Genomic DNA, 19,923 nt, shown 5'->3' on the forward strand with positions numbered 1-19,923 from the left:
ATGCCCTACCCGCTGTGCTATTGCTCCAGCCCATCAAATTCACGTTTTAATAAGATTTTTTTTTCTGGTTCGTATGTTAAAAATAGCCATATGGACAAGATGCTCGCAAGGACACCAGTTCTGAGCTCTTGTAACAAGGTAAAAGGTGATTCTGGTTTGACTTTGAAGATAGACAACAAACTCCACTGGCAGATTAGATACACCCGAACAACACACGCAATTCACCCTATACTAGCCGTTTGGGGACTCTGAGAGGGCCCCCGACCCCTCCCAGCTCTCTTTAATGAGGTTGGGGACTAGATGGGAGCCGGGATCAAGAGTTCAATTTTTGTATAACAGCACTCGGGAATGCTTCAGAAACACTTAACTGGAGTGGTACTGAGAGCAAAGGTTCAGACAGGAAAGAGGGTACATCAATCTTCCACAAATACTTATTGAAAAACCCATCTTTTGCCAGGTTCTATTTTAGGTCCCTTCGCAGGCTCTAGAGATCCTCGGGAGAATAAGGGCACATCTCCTGACGACCTTGGCGCTGTAACGTTTGGGAAGTCTTTCGCTTTGCGGACGCCACTGGCGTTGTGCTTTATAACCCTCGGAGTAGAGCAAGCTGTGGTAGACGGGCTTTGTGATCTAAGGGCGCCCTCTCCTCGGAATCATACCCCCGGGGCAGTGCGGGCGGGAGACCTGGGGTGGGTAGGTGGGTGGGGGGGGGGTGCGCGGTAGGACTGCGCAGGCGCGGCTCGGCCCGGCGTCCTAGGAGACCGACTCCGCGCAGGCGTAGTTCGGCGGGGCGAGGAAGCCCCGGCCGGGCGCTAGGGCGGGGCGAGCTCGGAAGGCGCCTGCGCACCGCGCGCTCTCGCCCGAGGAACCGCAGTGTCGAGAGCGCCCAGGCGGGGTGTGAGTGGGTGCCTCTCGGGCCAGGCTCTCCCGCCACCCCGGCGTCGTTGGACTGCACCCAGGGCGGGGACGTGCGCCGGGCACGGGAGGGAGCAAAGATGCCGGTGAGGAGAGGCGCTCAGCCTTCGGGGTGGCCGCTTCATCCCAGCGGCCTGGCTGGGGGCGCGGCCGTTGCCATGGAGGCGCGGGCGCGGGGATGGGGCAGGACTGGGCCCGACCGAGCGGGCCGGTGCTGCTGAGGCGCCTGGGCGGCTGCGGCCCGTGACGGTGCTGAGGGGTCCGGGCCCGGCCGCCCGCGTCCTTGCTGCAGCCCGCCAGGCCTGCGCTGCCCGACATAAAGGCGCTGTGCGGGAGGATGCGCTCTGCCTCGCAGCCCTGCCCACTGGGTGGGACGGCGGGGAGCCGCGCCGAGGGGCGCCTGCCGACGCTCCGCACCCCGGGGTGGGGGGTGGGGGATGTCCGCGCCGCCTGGCCCAGCCCCGAAGGCGGCCGAGTTGGGGCGCGGGCGGGGTGTGCGTATCCCTCCGGCGCCCGGGCCCGAGCTGTCATTCCGCCCGTGGCCCCGTGGCCTCCCGGGCAGTGTCACCCGTAAGGTGTCTTTGTGTGTGAGCGCCTGGCGTGCGGAGGTTGGCACCGGTGGTTCTCCGCGTATTTGATCAGGGGGCGACCCCAATCCGCTCTGGGGTCTTGAAAAGCACCTGTGCGGCGGCCCGTTCTTTGCTGGTTGCGAGGCCCCGGGTAAACTAATCAATCTTTCTGGGGCACATCGTTCCCATGTAATTAACCCCCTCCTCCCCCATGGGGCGGTTATTGGGATGAAGTTAGATGATGCACGGGAGACCAGAGGGATGGTTCTTGACACCCAGCAGTAGATGTACACCATTTGGATCTTCTTGCATTCGGGCCGTTTGTTAATTTATTCAGCAAACGGTGGATGCCAACAACACGTTAGGCCCTGGAGACCTCATCAGCTTCAGCCTGGCGCGTGCGAGGAAGGAGAACCTAGCCTTTCCAGGCAGAGGAAAGCCGCCCGTTTAGAGACAAGACACTTGACCATAATGCAGGAGGTAGAATGGTTGGCGTGAAACGGATAGAAATAGATTGTAATGAATTGAGAAGCTTTGCCGTAAAGGAATGCCAGCCTGCTGATGTCATTTCATCTGCCTTGGCTAGAGGATCTGAAGTGTGTTTGTGTATATGTGAAATTTTCAATTGAGAACTTTAGCGAATGCGGTTGGAGAGAATAGTACAGGGGGTAAGGTACTTAACTGGCCTTGCATGCAATCAACCCATGCATGCAGTCCATTCATTGCATATTGTCCTCTGAGCAGGTCTAGGAGTAGTTTGTGAGCACAGAGCTAGGAGTACGCCCTTAGCATTTCCTGATGTGGTCCATAAGCAAGGTCAAAAGATTTTTGAATACGAGGAGGCCAGAGTGATAAACGGTGGGTAGGACAGTTGCCTTGCATGTGGTAGGCCCAGGTTTGATCCCTGGCATCCTGAACAGCATTAAGAATAATTCCTAGTGCAGAGCCAGGAGTAAACCCTGAGAACTGTGGGGTATGGCCCCCAGGTAAAAGCAAACAAAAGAAAAGATTTTGAATACCATGAGGTAGGCAAAAGACATTCGTGGGCTGAATTCAGTCCTTTCACTGTTTGCAACCTCAGGTGTTGACCATCAGACATTGGTCCAATAAGAAGCAAACAGGAATTGTGAAGCTGGTGTTAGGAGAGATGGGGGTGCTCTGGGGATAATTAAAAGGGTTTGACCCATTTAGGGGAATCTTCCCAAATAAGGTGGTTATTGGGAAGAGACCTGCTGGATATCTGAAGTGAGACTAATGTTATAGGCATGAAGAAACAGCCGATGTGGTGAGAAGTTGCTTGTTGACTCAGAAAGGCGCAGAAGAAAGCCAGTGTGGCTGTGGCTGAGAGAGCCAGGCAGGGGAACTTGTGAAGGAAGCTTGGAGTAGAAAGGGCCAGAACCAGGTTTTACAGACCACTTTATACAGGCCACTTTAAGGATTTTGATTTTTTTTTTTTTTTTTTTTTTTTTTTTGGTTTTTGGGTCACACCCGGCGATGCACAGGGGTTACTCCTGGCTCTTCACTCAGGAATTACCCCTGGCGGTACTCAGGGGACCATATGGGATGCTGGGATTAGAACCCGGGTCGGCCGCGTGCAAGGCAAACGCCTTACCCGCTGTGCTATCGCTCCAGCCCCAGGATTTTGATTTTCATCTTGCCATTTGTGGCAAGCCAAGCCACTGAAGAGTTTTAAGTAAGGAAGGTGATTAGACATTTTTTTTGAAGCTGACTGTCAGAGAACAGCCTGGGGAACTTAATTAGATGCAGGCATATATTAAGGATTCTCTGATAACGCCGGGGTAGAAAATGGAGATGGAGAGAACACTATTATATTGATACACAATTTGTTCCTTGTCAGTGACCATGGATTCCATTTTTTCTCTAGTGCTTAGAAGAGTCTCTGAAACAGTCGGAATTTAATAAATATATACTCAAATATTGAACTTTATTTTAATAGGTTTTTTTTGGAGGGCATTGAAGCCATGGCTTCATAATACTAAATTATATTCCTAGGATGGGTTGTATTTTAATATCTATTCTTAATTTAAAATATTTCAGTTATAGAAAACCCTACAAACACATATATTTGTAAAGTTAGAGTTATATTTTGCAGTTTTTAAAAGCCTATGGTTTTTCTGTCTTATCTTCTATAGAGATGATTAAGATTATATATGAGGATATCTAATAATAAAAGCATTTGACTAATGTGTTACAGAAAATAAAAATAGAAGTCTTAGGAGAACATGGTCTCTACTACTCTAATTTTAATCAAAGTTTTTGTTTAGTTTTGGGTCATACCCATCAGTACTCAGATCTTACTCCAGAGGGACCATATGTGCTGCTGCTCAGCTGTGTTGCAAGGCAAGTGCCTTACCTGCTCAGGCCTGATCAGAGTACTTTTTTTTTTTTTTCTTTTTGCAGTGCTAGGAACTGAACCCAGGGCCTCCTATATGCAAGGCAGTTACTCTACTGCTGAATGATATCCCCTGGCTTATAGATAATAGATTTTGCATAGTTTTTTCTCCCCTGGGCCATTTCCTGTAATTTGGGGAAAACTCCGTGCTGAGGATCAAATGTAGGTCTCCCCACATGGAAAGCATAAACTCCGGCCCTCTGAACCATCTCCCTGGATCACTTGATCAAAGATGTTAACTATTAACATGTGTTTTCCCATACAAGTTGGAAACTCAGAGGAGGTTAGGGACTTTGTGCTGAAAGTCTTGACATATTGATTCGTATTTTGTTAAAATAGCATTAAGTGTAAATTGGGCTTTCTTTCCCCATTTACATTATATTTGTATTTACTTACGACACTGAGGATTGAACCTAGGACTTCATACCTGCAAAGCATGTGCTCTACCATTGGATCACTGGCCATTATTTGTATTGTAAAACATTATCTTCCTTTTTATTATTTTATTATTTTGGTTTCTGCGCCACATCTGGTGTTTCTCAGGGGTAACTCCTGGCTCTGTATTAGGCAAACTCCCTCCCTCTGTACTATATTTCCAGCTCCTGTCTTCTTTTTTAATATATTTATTTTTTTTCTGTATATCTGTAAGATTTTTAATTGCTTCTAATAACTATGGGATGCTTAATATGTGCAAGTAGCTGATATGGTAAAATAATTTTTTCCAAGTTTTAAATTAAATTTGTTGGAAGTAGGAGACTCATATAAATATTTTCTTCACCAGATCAATAAATCAGAGAAGCCAGAAAGCTGTGATAATGTGAAGGTGGTTGTTAGATGCCGGCCCCTCAATGAGAGAGAGAAATCAATGTGCTACAGACAGGCTGTCAGTGTGGATGAAATGAGGGGAACTATCACTGTTCATAAGACTGACTCTTCCAATGAACCTCCAAAGACATTTACTTTTGATACTGTTTTTGGACCGGAGAGTAAACAACTTGATGTTTATAACTTAACTGCAAGACCCATTATTGATTCTGTTCTTGAAGGCTACAATGGTGAGTATTTTATATAATTTACTTAAAATACTTATCAAGATATTATTAAAACCCCATACATCCACTCATTGTAATTGCATAGATTTATGAGTTATGCTAGTCAACCTAGTTTTGTCATGCCTTTATGTTCCATCTCCAAATTACCTACTTTTCATGTATCTGCTTTCTGTCTATGGTTTTGCCTTTCCTCAAGATTTCACATAAATCATATGAACACATAAATCTATCTTATTTTGTTTTACCCAGTTTTTAATTTTTGAAGCTTCTGTGTTTTATCTATCAGCAGTTTATCCTTTTTATTGCTGAGTTGTATTCTCTTTGATTGAATATACATTTTTGGTGCTTTTGATGAAAATATAGATCGTTCCAATTTTTTTGCTATTACAAGTTATGCTACTTTAACACTTGTACAGATATGTTTTTTTTTTTTTTTTTTTTGCTTTTGGGTCATACCCGACGATGCTCAGGGGTCACTCCTGGCTCTGCACTCAGGAATTACTCCTGGTGGTGCTCAGGGGACCAGATGGGATGCTGAGAATCAAACCCAGGTTGGCTGCATGCAAGGCAAATGCCCTACCCATTGTACTGTCTCTCCAGCCCCTCGTACAGACATGTTTTAAAGTTTCTCTTGGACTGGTACCAGTAGTAAAATTACTAGGTCAGATAGTTCCTTTTAGAGGAACTATCAAATTCCAAAGTGGAATATAGTATTGCTTTTTTTACCCCCACCAGCATGGCATGAGAATTTCAGTTTCTTCATATTCTTGCCAACATTTGAATTATCAGTGTTCTTAAGTACAGCCATTCTAGAGAAGCTGTAGTGACATCTCATTGTTTTGTCACTTGTTTTTCTCTAATGACTGAAAATATTAAATGTATTAAACATTTGTAACTTTAGTAGGATAACTTAAATATTTTATCCATTTTTAAATCTGCTGTCTTCATGTACTTTGTATTTAGTTATTGATCAGATTATTGATTAGTAAATAATTTTAAAACATTTTCTCCAGTATATGGCTTGTCTTAATTTTGTTAATTACTTAGAAATAACTCCTGGTGGTTCTTGACAGACCATATGAGATGCCGTGGATTGAATCCAGGTCAACTGCATGCAAGGCACATGCCCTACCCACTGTACTAACACTCTGGCCCCAAGTTATATTCTCTTTTTTAAAATTTTTTTTAAATTGTTTTGATTTTCCTAGATCCTTTGCATTTTATTATAAATTTTAGGATCACCTTGTTAAATTCCATACAGTACATATATATTTATATGTGTGTATAAGTATACATATGTATATTTTTGGCTAGGGATTGTGCTGAATTTTTTGTGTGTGTGTGGGAAGTGGATTTAGGCCATATTTGACAGTGCTTAGGGGCTCCTTCTGACTCTGCTTAGAGATCACTTTTGGAAGTTCTCAGGGAACCATATGTGGTGACACAGATTGAGCTGGTGTGAGCTCCATGCAGAGCAATAGAGTTAACCCTTGTTCTATCTCTCTCTCTTGAATAATTTTGACAATATCGAGTCTTTCAACTAGTAATCATGATACCTATCTCTATGTCTTGTTTACTTTCACATACCAGTATTTTGAAGTTTTTGATGTAGAGGTTTTATATATCTGTGTGTGTGTGTGTGTGTGTGCGCGCGTGTGCGCGCACACATTAGGTGGCAATGCTCAGGGGTAACTCCTTGGTCTGCACCCAGGAATTAGTCCTTGTGGTGGTCAGGGGACAATATGACATGCTGGAGATTGAACCCAGGTCAGACGTGTGCAAGCCAAGAGCCCTACCCATGGTGATACTATCTCTCTAGCCCCAGTTCTTTTGTATAAGTTTATTACTATTTTGCTATTGTGAATAGAACTGTTTTTATAATTCCATGTTTTGAACTGTATAGTTACCATAAAAATTCAATAATTAAGATTTTTTAAATGAGAAAATTCAGATGTATTATTTTAACCATTTTATAGTATGCACGTTTTGTTGTTGTTGTTTCGGGGCCTTAGCCAGTGGTACCTAGGGCTTACTCCTGGCTCTGTGCTCAGGGATCACTCCTGGCGTGTCTCAGGGGATCATATGGGCTGCTAGGAATTGAACCCATGTTGACTACATGCAAAGCAAGTTGCCTTACCTACTGTACTATCTCTCTGGTACCTATGTAAGTTGTTTTTAATATGTTCATAGTGTTATGCAACTATCACCATTTTCCATTTGCAGAACATTCCATCATTCAAAGAGAAACTCATGGGTGTGGAGAGATAGTACTGTGGGTAAGACGTGCTTGCTTGTCTTGCATGCAGCTGACCCGGGTTCAGTCCCCGCATCCCAGGTGGTCTCCCAAGCCATGCCAGGAGTGATGCCTGAGTATAGTCAGGAGTAAGCCCTAAGCACCACTAGGTGTGCTGCACACCACCTTCTCTTCCCACCCAATAAAAACAGGCAGTGCATGTAAACTTTATTCCCAATTCTGCTTCCTCTTACCCTGGCAGCATATTTTCTTGTATATGGATTTGCCTGGTTTGAGACTTTGCTACGAACAGAAAATTATAGAGTGGGAAAGTTGTAGAATAATTATACAAACTTGGATGGTATATACTCCACACTTAGAAGATACCTAGTAGCCTATTGGGACTGTCACCCTATCTGTTATTAAGAACATAGCACTGCCACATTTTGTTTATCCATTCATCATTGATGAACATTTGGACTGTTTGTCTTCCCCACTCTCACTTCTGCCCCACTTTTATAAATAATGTTGCTGTGAACATTCTTTTTTTTTTTTTTCTGCTTTTTGGGTCACACCTGGTGATGCTCAGCGGTGCTCAGGTAACCATATGGGATGCTGGGAATAAAACCCGGGTCGGCCACATGCAAGGCAAATGCCCTACCTGCTGTGCTATCGCTCCAGCCCCTCTGTGAACATTCTTGTACAAGTTTTTGTGTGGATGTATGTCTTCAGTTCACATGAACCATATTTATATATATGTGTACATGTATTTTTATATATAGATGTACAGTCAAAATATTAGTTGCCAGACTTTTCCACAATGCCTACATGATTTTTACATTCTCATTAGCAATGTATGAGGTTTCTAACTCACATCTTTGCCAAAACTTATCAACCTTTATTGATTATGGTTCTTCCTTCTGGTTTCTCATTGTGTTTTGCAGATTGACCTTGAATCCTGCAACACTGCATATTATTCTGAGTAGACTTTTGGTTGTTGTTAATTTCTTAGGACTTATTGTGTCCCAGAAAATGCTCTTAACAAATATACTACCACTTCTGTATTTTGTCTTTTTCTTAATTTTACTGTGATTTTTTTTTTCTTTTTTGCTTTTTGGGGCACACCTGGCAGTGCTCAGGAGGACCGTATGGGTGCCTGGATCATGAATCCTGGTCAGCCATGTATAAGGCAAATGCCCTATCCACTGGACTATCTCTTTGGCCCTGTGATATCTTTTTAATTATTTATTTATTTATTTGTTTGTTTGCATGGTGCTGGGGGCAGTCTCCGGGTATGACTTCCTAGCTACTGGAAAATGGGGGATCTGGGTGGAAGGGGCCAAGTCCTGATCCGAGCAGCCTTGGAGGTCTTGGCCCCGGGTCCTACACACCTGGGTTCCTCTGCCGGCTTCCCCATATGTGAGGCTTGTCTGAACCATAAAAATTAACCATAAGTCATAAACCATAAAAATTCAATAATTACGATTTTTTTAAATGAGAAAATTCAAGTGTATTAACCATTTTATAGTATGCACGTTTTGTTGTTGTTTTTTTGGGGCCTCAGCCAGTGGTACCCAGGGCTTACTCCTGGCTCTACACTCAGGAATTACTCCTGGTGGTGCTCAGGGGACCATATGGGATGCTGGGAATCGAACCCGGTCGGCCACGTGCAAGGCAAATACCCTATCCACTGTGCTATCGCTCCAGCCCTTATTTATTAATTAAAAAAAATTTTTTTTTGGCTTTTTGGGCCACACTTAGTGTTTTTGTTTTACTCATGGCTCTACACTGAGGGATCACTCCTGGAGGTACTTTTGGGACCATATGGGGTGCTGGGAATTGAATCCAGGTTGGCCACATGCAATGCAAGTTCCCTGCTTGCTGTACTACCTCTTAAGCCCCTCATTTTAATTTTGGTTTTATTTTTTTGGTCAATCCCAGTAGTGCTTGGGTACCATATGTGGTGCTGGGGAATCAAGCTAGAGTCCATTGCCTATTCAAGACTGGTGCTTTACCCCTTGTATTGTCTTTGATTCTGCATTGTAATTTCTTAATTTCATTTTCTGAATTTTTTTTTGACTAGCACTCTAATACAATGTTGACTAGAGATGGGAGAGTGAACATTTTGTTTCGTTTCTGATCTTAGGGAGAAAGCATTTATTCTTTTATCAATAAGTATGGTATCTTTAGATATTTTATAGACAGCTTTCATTTAAGTTTTTATTTTAATAAGGTAGTTGACAATATTTGATTACATTTAATATTGAAACACCAATCCCACCATCATTTACCTTCCCACCACCATATTTGGTATGTTTCCATCCCAAGCACCAATCCCTGTCCCGAAGTAAATAATATATTTTGTATTGTTTGTTATGAAAAACCGCTGAAAATGCTACAGAAAGGTATCCATAGAAGAAAGAGTGTGGAGATTTTCTATTTGTCAGGGGCCATTAAGACATTCTTTAGGATAAAACTAACATGTTAAAGGTTGAGTGATGTGAACTTTCTCATATATATCCCAAAATATGTATATATGTGTATATGTGTATATATAGATAGATATATATTTCCCTCAGTGATTGGTTGCCCACTATTTAAACCCCAACAAATGTGGTGTGATACTCTCGGAGAATGGGTAGGGAGTGTTTAATGATGTGTCACATGAACACAAATGCGGCCACACAGTCCAGGAATACATTCACTCGTGCGTGAGCCTGGCCTGAGTGTGTGGGGAGCGGCCTTGAGCATGATGGTTGTGGAGGTTGTCAGCTGCCAGGGCTGGGTCCCTTGGGGCGGGGAGGGCTCTCACCCACCCCCCTCTCGGGTGCCCCGAGTGAAACAGCCTGGTGTGGGGTCTGGTGGCATGGGTGTCGCTGGCGTCATGTTGCTCCCCAGACATCTTTTATAAGATTGAGGAAGTTCCCGTGTGTTTGCTGGAAAGTTTTTTTTTTTTTTGTCAAGTGCAGTTTTAATGGTCTCTACCCACTTTCTCTCTATTATGATGACTGGGGGTTGCACACTTAGTTTGCTTGTTTTCAGTGTGTCTCATAGTACACACTGGAGAGATAGTATAGCAGGCAGGGGACCTGTGTGCTGGGTGTCACAATTGGCAGTGCTACTGGATTGGCATGTGTCGTGCTGGGAGCTGAGCTTAGTGGTAGAGTGCAAGCCGGAACTCTATTACTGAGCTGTATCCCCCACCCTGGTCTGTCTTTTCTAAAATTTCATTAGTATGATTCCTTACATTGATGGGTTTTTAAATGTGAAACCAACCTTTACATAGTCATGGTGTATTACCCTTTGATATATATTGTTAAGGTTGTTTTATTAAAATTTTGTTTAAATTATTTGCATCTTTATGAAAAATGTAAGTAGTTTTCTTGTAATATCTTTTTCAGTTTTTGTTTCAGGAAAATGCTTGTTTTATAGAATTGTTTAAAGATAATTCCTTCTTATTTTAAATTTAATTTAATTTTTTCTCTTTTGTTAATTGAATCAATGTGACATACATAGTTCCAAAGTTGTTCATCATTGAGTTCAGTTATAATGTTCAGCATCCATCCCTTCATCAGTGTACAGTTCCTGCCATCAGTGTCCCCAGTTTCCCTCCTGGCCTCCGCCACAGCCTGCCACCATGGCAGACACCTCTCTCATTCTCTCTCTCTCTCTTTTCTCTCTGTCTCTGTCTCTCTCTCCCCCTTCCCTCTTTCCTTCTCTTTCTCTCTTTCCCTCTATCTCTCCCTCTTCCTCTATCTCTCTCTCTCTTTCTCTCCCTCCCTTTTAGTCACTGTGGTTTGCAATACTGCTACTGAGATCATATCTTGCATATCACTTTACCTTCTTTTAGCACTTAGTTCTTGTCCAGAGTGATCATTTCCAACTATAATTGTCATAGTAATATCTTCTCTGTCTTAACTCCACTCCTTCCCTTCCACCTTTGTGGCAAGTTTCCTATCATGGCCCTCATTTCCACTGTCTTTAGGTATTATTTTCATACTGTATTTTTTAATATCTTGCAGGTGAGTGTGGTCATTCTGTCTGTCCGTCTCTCTGTGACCCATTTCACACTGAGTGAAATGAGTTCATGTATAAGAAATTTCGTGACTTCATTTTTCCTAGTGACTGCATAGAATTCCATATTCATTCCTTTTTAATTATCTGAAAATTTAAATCTAGAATTAGTATACATTGCCCCTAAATCTTTGGTAGAATTTATCTTTCAGTGAAGCCTGGAATTGTCTGTGTATGGAGGTTTTTAACTATAGATTCAACTTCTAAAATAAGGCTGTTCAGGTTATTATTATTTTTTTTGGTGGGGGAGGGCATACCCTGCAGTTCGCTGGTGCTGCTCCTGTCTCTTCTCAGGGTTGCTCCCAGTGGTGCTCCCTCTCCCATATGGCGCAGAGTAAGGGCCCTTCTGCCTGCACAGCTTCCACTCAGCCCATTGAACTATCTCTTTAGTTGCCAAGTTACCTATTTTTTATTGAGCGAATTTGAGTATTTTGTCTTTTCAGGAATGTCATTTTTTTTTTGGAGGGGGGGTGCTTTAGCCTCTCAAGTGGTGCTCAGAGTTCTCAGAGACCCCTTGTGGTTTTTTTTTTGGGGGGGCGGAGGGTGGGCATAGGACACACCTGGTGGTATTCAGGGCTTACTCCTGGCTCTGTGTTCAAGGATCACTTCTAGCAAGGGTGATCTTCTGACCATATGGGGTGCTCGAGGTCAAAACCCAAATGCCTTAGATACTGGACTATCTCTTCAATCCTCATAGTGAACCTTTTTTTTTTTTTCTTTTCAGTTTTGGGTTGCACCCAGCAATACTCAGGGCTCTGCACTTAGGAATTACTCCTGGTGCTGCTCGGAGGAAACGTATATGATACCAGGGACCAATCCCAGGTCAGGTGTGTGGAAGGCAAGCACCTTACCCACAGTACTATCTCTCTAGTCTGTTGTGGTGATTCTTTTTTTTTTTTTTTTTGCTTTTTGGGTCACACCTGGCACTGCATAGGGGTTACTCCTGGCTCTGCACTCCGGAATTACTCCTGGTGGCGTTTGGGGGACCATATGGGATGCTGGGAATCGAACCTGGGTCAGCTGCATGCAAGGCAAATGCCCTACCTGCTGTGCTACCGCTCCAGCCCCCTGTTGTGGTGATTCTTAACCAGCTGGGCCAGCATTTCAGTGCAAGGACCAAGGGTGCAGTGCTTCTGGTGCCTGCAGTGTTGGGCTCACCAGGACACACAGGCTGTGCTTAGGGACCTCTAGAACTGCACCTGGGAACTCTGATGCTAGGATCTAACTAGGATCGGCCCCTGCAAGGCATGCATCTTAACCCCTGTATTATCTGTCTGGCCATGAATTTATCAATTTTATTTGAAGTTGAATTTCTGGGCAAAAAGTTGTCTCTGTCAATTTCTTATTATAGTAGTTCTCAACCTTTTTACATATGTGGGCTGGTTAAAATAGGAGAAATAAATTTTGCAAACCACTAGACAGAAATCAACTACTGTTAAGTATTTTATATATTTGTTTTTGAATGTAATATTATAACATGAAAGTTATATACTATTTAAGCTGAAAATAACTGTGCTGGTAGGAAAACTCTGCAGACTGAATTGATGCATGAACTGATGGTTGAGAACCATTGTCTTATTATTATTTTGGGTGGCAGGTGGTTGGCAGGCTCCCAGCAGTTCTCAGCTGGCACTCATGGGAAGACCCTCTGATGTCAGGGATTGCCCGGCCCACCACAGTGATGCTCTGGGATTTCCAGGGCGGCGCCAGTCACTGCCTGGCCAGTCATTCAGGGATCAGGTACATGCACAGCATTTACATTAACTCCTGCACTATGTTGTGAATCATTTTATTTTGAGAACTTCTTTTCTTTCCCAAGATAGAGGCTTAGTGCTATTAAAATTACCCCTTTGGGGTGGGGAAGTAATTCAGAGGGATGGAACTTAAGGCCCTGAATTTGGTCTCTGCTCTGCAGGCCTCCATCCTTCCAGTACTTATGGGGGAGCCTTGTGGCATCCAGTACTGCTCAGCCAGTGTCCGGCCTGGCGTCCTCAGGTCTGACATCTGGTTTTTTTTTCCCTGTTGTTTTTTGGGCCACATTAAAAAAATTTTTTTTTATGTTATGGAGTAGAGAGTATCCTGCTTGCCTCACAAGCTACCCATGGCATACTCGATATGACAAAAACAGTAACAACAAGTCTCACAATGGAGATGTTACTGGTGCCCACTCAAGCAGATCGATGAATAGTGGCACGACAGTGCTACAGTGCTACAGAGTAGTTCACAATATTTGATTACATTTAATATTCAAACACCAATCGCACCACCATTACACCTTCCCACCACCATATTTTGGATGTTTCCATCCTGAACACCAATCCCTGCCCCATAGCAGAACCGAAATAATATATTTTGTGTTGTTTGTAATGAAAAACCGCTGGAAATGCTACAAAAAGTATCTTTAGAGAAAAGTGTGTGAAGATTATTGTGTTTTCACCCAGGGGCCGTTAAGCCCTTCTATAAGTCTATAAAGAAAATATTTCCCTCTAAGTTTGGTTGCCTCTTACTTTGAGCCCCATCAGATGTGGTGTGGTACTCTTGGAGTATGGGTAAGATGTGTGGGTATGAATCATCGCTGTCCAGGAATAACTTCACTCTTGGGTGAGACTCGGCCAGAGTGTGTGGAGAGCGGCTGTGAGCATGGTGGCGATTGAGTTCTGGAGGTTTTTGGCTTCGAGGGCTGGGTCCCTTGGGGCAGGTGAGACTCTGGGATGTTTTGGGCCACATTTGGCAATGCGCAGGGTTTACTCCTGGCTCTGCACTCAGAATCACTCCTTGCAGGCTTGGGGAACAATATGAGATGCTGGGGATTGATTGGGTCTAGGTTGGCTGCATGCAAGGCATATGCCCTGCCTGCTGTACTGTCACTCCAGCCCCACCCAGTCTCACATACTTTAGTCCATTTTGAACTAAATTTTGTGTGTGTGAGGGAGAGAGCAACCCAGGTTCATTCTTTTGCAGTTGGCCCTGCAGTCCTGTATCTTTCATATCATTTGTTGAGGAGCTTTTCTCCATTGTATGCGCTTGGCCTCTCTATTATAAATCATTTTGGGGCCAGAGGAAAGTACAGAGGGTAATGCACTTATTGCACATCTTCTGAGTCCACCAGGTGTGGCCCCCAAACCAAAGTAAATCAATTGGTTTCCTCAACAGAAATAATAGGCATACAATTAGTGCTTATCTCTTAGGAGTGGAGTGGAAATTAAGAATTCTTGTGAGGGGTTTGACCTACCAAATATCAAATGATCACCAAATGATAGTTGTCTGTTTTCTTAAATGAGGCCTGTAGGGCTGAGGGTCATGTGCTCTACCTTACAGGGTCATGTGCTTTGCATGTGTCATGACCCAGATTCAAGTCTCAACACCCCTGAATTAAATGCAGTCTAAAAATTTCTGATATTTTTAGCTCCATGGATGCAATAAAAATTGCAACAATATTGTTTTATCCCCAAAAATAAAATTCTCCCTTCCCTTCCCTTTTTTGTTGCTGCAATGGCCAACGAGCATACATCTGACTCTGGTGTAACCTGAGATACTTTGTGGCACCAGGAGTCCAGAGAACAGAGCTGCTGGTACTGTGCTTGATGCATGTGGGTAGCACCAGGGATCCAACTTGTGCCCTCATGTTTGCAAGGCAAGTGTCTTTTTGCCATTGAACCATCATCCCCAGGCCCTCCCGCCCCCACCTAAGTTACATTCTCAATGACAGAGCTCAAAATGTTTATTGAGTTTTTAAAAGCTTGAAACTTTTTATTTCCATGTATAATTTTTTTCTGTTATTATTAATTTTCACAAAAGTCTGAAAATGATTAGCCATTTGAAGTTTACTGAGTAAAGTGGTGATGTTTCAAAGGCTTTTAGAATTTAAAACTTAATATGCCCCCCAAATAAATTCATGATCTTTTCTTTTAATGTATTTGCGTTTTACACATGACATTAACTATATACCCCTTGTTGAAATCAGAAGTTTGAAATCCTTTGATTATTTCTTTTCCTTTTCCTCTTACAGATTGTTATCGCACAGGTTTTATTGATTTTTGTCACCTAAATACCCTCTGAAATCCTTCTACTTTTCTCATTCATTCTCTTTTATTGTCAGCACCATTTTTCACTTGTCTGATAACTCAGACTCCTGGATTCTTTTTCTTTTTAAATTTTTTATTAGAGAATCACTGTGATGTACAGTTACAAACTTATGAACTTTTGTGTTTGCATTTTACTCATACAGTGATCGTTTACCCATCCCTCCACCAGTGCCCATTCACCTCCACCAATGATCCCAGTATCCCTTTCACCACCCCCACGCCATCCCCCACCACCCCACCCTGCCTCTGTGGCAGGGCATTCCCCTTTGTTCTCTCTCCTTTTGAGTTTTGTAGTTTGCAATAGAGGTATTGAGTGGCCATCATGTTCGGTCTATAGTCTACTTTCAGCTCGAATCTTCCAACCCGAATGGGTCCTCCTGACATCCTCTACTTGATGTTCCGTTCTCTATCTGAGCTGCCTTTTCCCCTAGCATGTGAGGCCAGTTTCCAAGCTGTGGGGCAGACTTCCTAATCCTTATTTCTACAACTCCTGGGTGTTAGTCTCCCACTATGATATTTTACATTCCATAGATGAGTGCAGTCTTTCTATGTCTGTCCTTCTCTTTCTGACTCATTTCACTTAACATGATACTTTCCATGTAGAACCACTTATATACAAATTTTATAACTTTTCTAACAGCTGCATAGTATTCATTGTGTAGATGTACCAGAGTTTCTTTAACCAGTCATCTGTTTTTGGGCACTCTGTTTTTTTCCAGATTTTGGCTATTATAAACAGTGCTGCTATGAACATAGAAATGCAGATGTCATTTCTACTATATCTTTTTGCCTCTCCAGGATATATTCCCAGGAGTGGTATTGCTGGGTCAAATGGTAGCTCAATTTCTAATTTTTTGAGAATCGTCCATATTGTTTCCTGAAAGGGCTGAACGAGTCGGCATTCCCACCAGCAGTGAAGGAGAGTCCCTTTCTCCCCACATCCGCGCCAACAATGGTTGCTTTTGTTTGTATGGATGTGGGCCAATCTCTGTGGTGTGAAATGATATCTCATTGTTGCTTTAATCTGCATCTCCCTGATGATTAGTGATGTAGAGCATTTTCTCATGTGTCTTTTAGCCATTCGAATTTTTTCTTTGAGAAAATTTCTGTTCATTTCCATTCCCCATTTTTTTGATGGGGTTGGGAGTTTTCTTCTTGTAGAGTTCAACCAGTGCCTTGTATATCTTTGATAACAACCCCTTATCAGATGTGTATTGGGTGAATATCTTTTCCCATTTTGTAGACTATCTTTGTATTTTGTAGACTCCTGGATTCTTTACATCTCCTCTTCTATTTCTTTGGCCATGTCATGTCCTTGGTGATTATAATCTAACTCCTTTGAATGAAAAATTATTTTATGACTTTGCTTATAGGAAAAACTCTGAAAGCCTTAACCTGATCTTCATGTCAGTGTGATCAGACCCTGCCATTTTGCCATTTTCTCTAGGTCTGTATGCATTTGCTTGCCTTTTCCATCAGTGATTCCTTCGATCTCTCTCTCTCTCTCTCTCTCTCTCATTTTAGGGCCATAACCAGTCATGCTCATAGCTTACTCCTGGCTCTATGCTCAGGGTTCACTCCAAATGGGTTTGGGAGACCAAATGGGGTGCTGGGCATTGAAACCGGGTTGGCCGTGTGTAAGGCAGGTACCCTACTTACTATATACTATCATTCCAGCCCGTATTCTGGTCTCATTTTGTTGCTCCAAAATCTCCTTTCTTTTTCTCCCTCTTGTTTACTTGGTTTCTAATTCTAACTAGTATTTCAGATCATGTCTTCACCCTGAGCCTCCTCTCTCTTCTCCCTTTCTTCTTACATCAATTCTTCTGTTTTGATGATATCCTTTATTCTTATGTAAAACTCTGTTTCTCATTCCTAATTCTCACCCTACTTATCATTCAATAGATGCCCTTCCTAACATGACACATACCACATACATGAGGTTAAGGTTGTGTTTAATTTGTTGCTATTCTTGGTGCCTAGCACAACGTCACACCTGTATGTGTTTTTTGTTCAATGGATGATTTGATTTAGAGAGTTTGAGTTATATGTGTAGTTACCTATAATAATTGTCACATTTAAAAGTATATTTCTGGGGGCCGGAGCGATAGCACAGTGGGTAGGGCGTTTGCCTTGCACGCGTCCGACCCAGGTTCGATCCCCGGCATCCCATATGGTCCCCCAAGCACCGCCAGGAGTAATTCCTGAGTGCAAAGCCAGGAGTAACCCCTGAGCATCGCTGGGTGTGACCCCCCAAAAAAATAAATAAAAGTATATTTCTGGAGCTGGAGTGATAGTACAGTGGGTAGGGTACTTCCTTGCACATGCCAACCTGGGCTCAATCCCCATCATTCCATATCATCCGCTGACCCCCACCAGGAGTAATCCCTGAGCTGAGAGGAGTGGTCCCCAGGCTCTCCTCCAGCACCACCTTGGGAAGGCCTCTCTCTGCCAATAACCATTGCCTGCTCCCCACCCCCACCCAAACACATACTCAACAAAACAAGGTTTTGGGCAAGGGAGATAGTTCAATAGAGCACATGCCTAACATGACTGTTGACCTGAGTTTGACCACCTATGCCTCATGTCTCCCTCAGCATGGCCTTAGTAGCCACTGAAACACTGTGCCTGCACTGCCAGGCTGGTGCGTTGCTGGGAGTGGTTCCCAGACACCCTAAGCACTGTTAAAAGCACCTCTATTAAAAAATAAAGATCACATTCCAGAATTAGGAAGAAAAAAAATATCCACCACTTATGTAAACTGTCTACCAGCCATTAGGATGATTTCTTGAAGGAAATTGTTTGACTTGGTTTTTATCATGTAGTAGAGTGATTATTCCTATCCCCGGTCAGTCATTGGGTAGACCTTACCTCATTCCAGCAGACTAAAAGTGGCAGATAGAAAGATCCAAACAAATATTTTTACTCAGGACCTGTTTTCTTCCCTTTCCTCTATTTTTATTTATTTATTTTTTTCTGTAATTGTCTTTTCCAAGTAGGGTTTTTTTTCCATTTGGTGGTGATGGGGGTCACACCCAGCAGTGCTTGGGATTATATCTGTCTTGGTGTCTGGGGGATCAGGCAGTGCTAAGAATTAGACCTGGAACTCATTTATGGAAAGTGTATACTCCAGCCTTTTGAGCAATTGTCTTGGCTTCAGTATTAAGTAATTAATGTATACATTTCTTTTAGTTAGAAACTAATTATAATGTAAGATTTTTAATTAGTGGTTTGGGGTATATTTTATTACTAGGAGATGCGGGGTACTTTTATTTACGAGCTACTTCCTGCAGCGCTTGGGGGATTGTGGATGGAACCTGCATGCAAAGCCTGCATAGCTGTCCTTTGAGCCAATCCTCTAACTAGCATACTTTTATTAATATGAATATTTCCCAGACTGGTTATTTAACAGAGCTTCATTCTGTGACACAGAATTGTAATATTTGCAGCTGTTGATAATAAAGGTAAAATTTTGTACTTAATACTTGTCAGTCCAGGAAAGAAATTGTATTACAGGGTCCAAGATTAAATTTCAGATAGCATTGTTCTATAGTATTAGATATAAAAAGTGATTGATTTTCTTTATCATTTTCAGGGACTATTTTTGCATATGGACAAACTGGAACAGGCAAAACTTTCACAATGGAAGGTGTTCGAGCTGTTCCTGAACTTAGAGGAATCATTCCAAATTCATTTGCTCACATATTTGGTCACATTGCAAAAGCAGAGGGTGATACAAGGTAAAAGGATTTTGATATTCTTACTATTGAGGAGGACAATTTAGGAAAGGCTTATGAATACAAAATTTATATACACAGTTAAAATTGATCTAAGATAGGGGCCAGAGCAATAAATAGTACAGCGTGAAGGGAGTTTGCCTTGTGTGCGGCTGACTCAAGTTTGATCCCTGGCATCCCATGTGGTCTCCCAAGCCCACCAGGAGTGATTTCTGAGCACAGAGCCAGGAGTAAGCCTTAAGCATAGTTGGGTGTGGCCCCAAAACCAAACAACAAAAAGAAAACCAGATTGATCTTAGAAATATTTCACTGTTGCTCAAGAACAGATGACTGGATAAAGAAGCTATGGTACATATACGCAGTGGAGTACTATATAGCCATTAGAAAAGATGAAGTCATGAAATTTGCTGATACATTGAATGGAAATGGAGAGTACATACTGAGTGAAATGAGAGGACAGACATAGAATATTGCACTCATTTGTGGCACATAAGTAATCACAGTAGGAGAATAATGTGCAGAGACAATAGAAATGAAGAACAGGACAACTGGTCCTTCGTAAGCTTGCCATAGTGGAGGGGAGGGGTGCCACTCTGACAATGATAGGGGCAAGTGGTCACTCTGGATGAGAACTGGGTGCCAAACGGAGGTAAAGGGTTATGTAAACCACAGTGCCTTAAAGGAAACAAGAAAAAGGAAAAAGTGGGTACCATAGAGACAGGCTGGAGGGTTGGGAGGGATCCTTGGGAAATTGGTGGAGGGAGGCATTGATTCTTGAACATTGTATGCCTGAAACTCAATCATGAATAATTTTGTAATTTTCTAATTCATGATTCAATAAATTA

At 42.8% G+C, this 19,923-nt stretch overlaps 1 protein-coding gene across 1 annotated transcript in view; it reads left to right on the plus strand.

Annotated features, from left to right (window-relative positions):
• Positions 1-868: 868 nt before the first annotated feature.
• Positions 869-19,923, plus strand: part of KIF3A (kinesin family member 3A) — a 65,196-nt gene continuing 46,141 nt past the window's right edge. The window contains exons 1-3 of the mRNA XM_055141899.1: positions 869-1,001; positions 4,679-4,952; positions 18,937-19,081. Of these exons, the coding sequence (XP_054997874.1) occupies positions 996-1,001; positions 4,679-4,952; positions 18,937-19,081 (425 nt within the window). The 5' untranslated portion in view covers positions 869-995. The remainder of the gene's footprint in view (positions 1,002-4,678; positions 4,953-18,936; positions 19,082-19,923) is intronic.

Source organism: Sorex araneus, chromosome 6 (genome assembly GCF_027595985.1).
Source record: "Sorex araneus isolate mSorAra2 chromosome 6, mSorAra2.pri, whole genome shotgun sequence".
Lineage (NCBI taxonomy): Eukaryota > Metazoa > Chordata > Mammalia > Eulipotyphla > Soricidae > Sorex > Sorex araneus.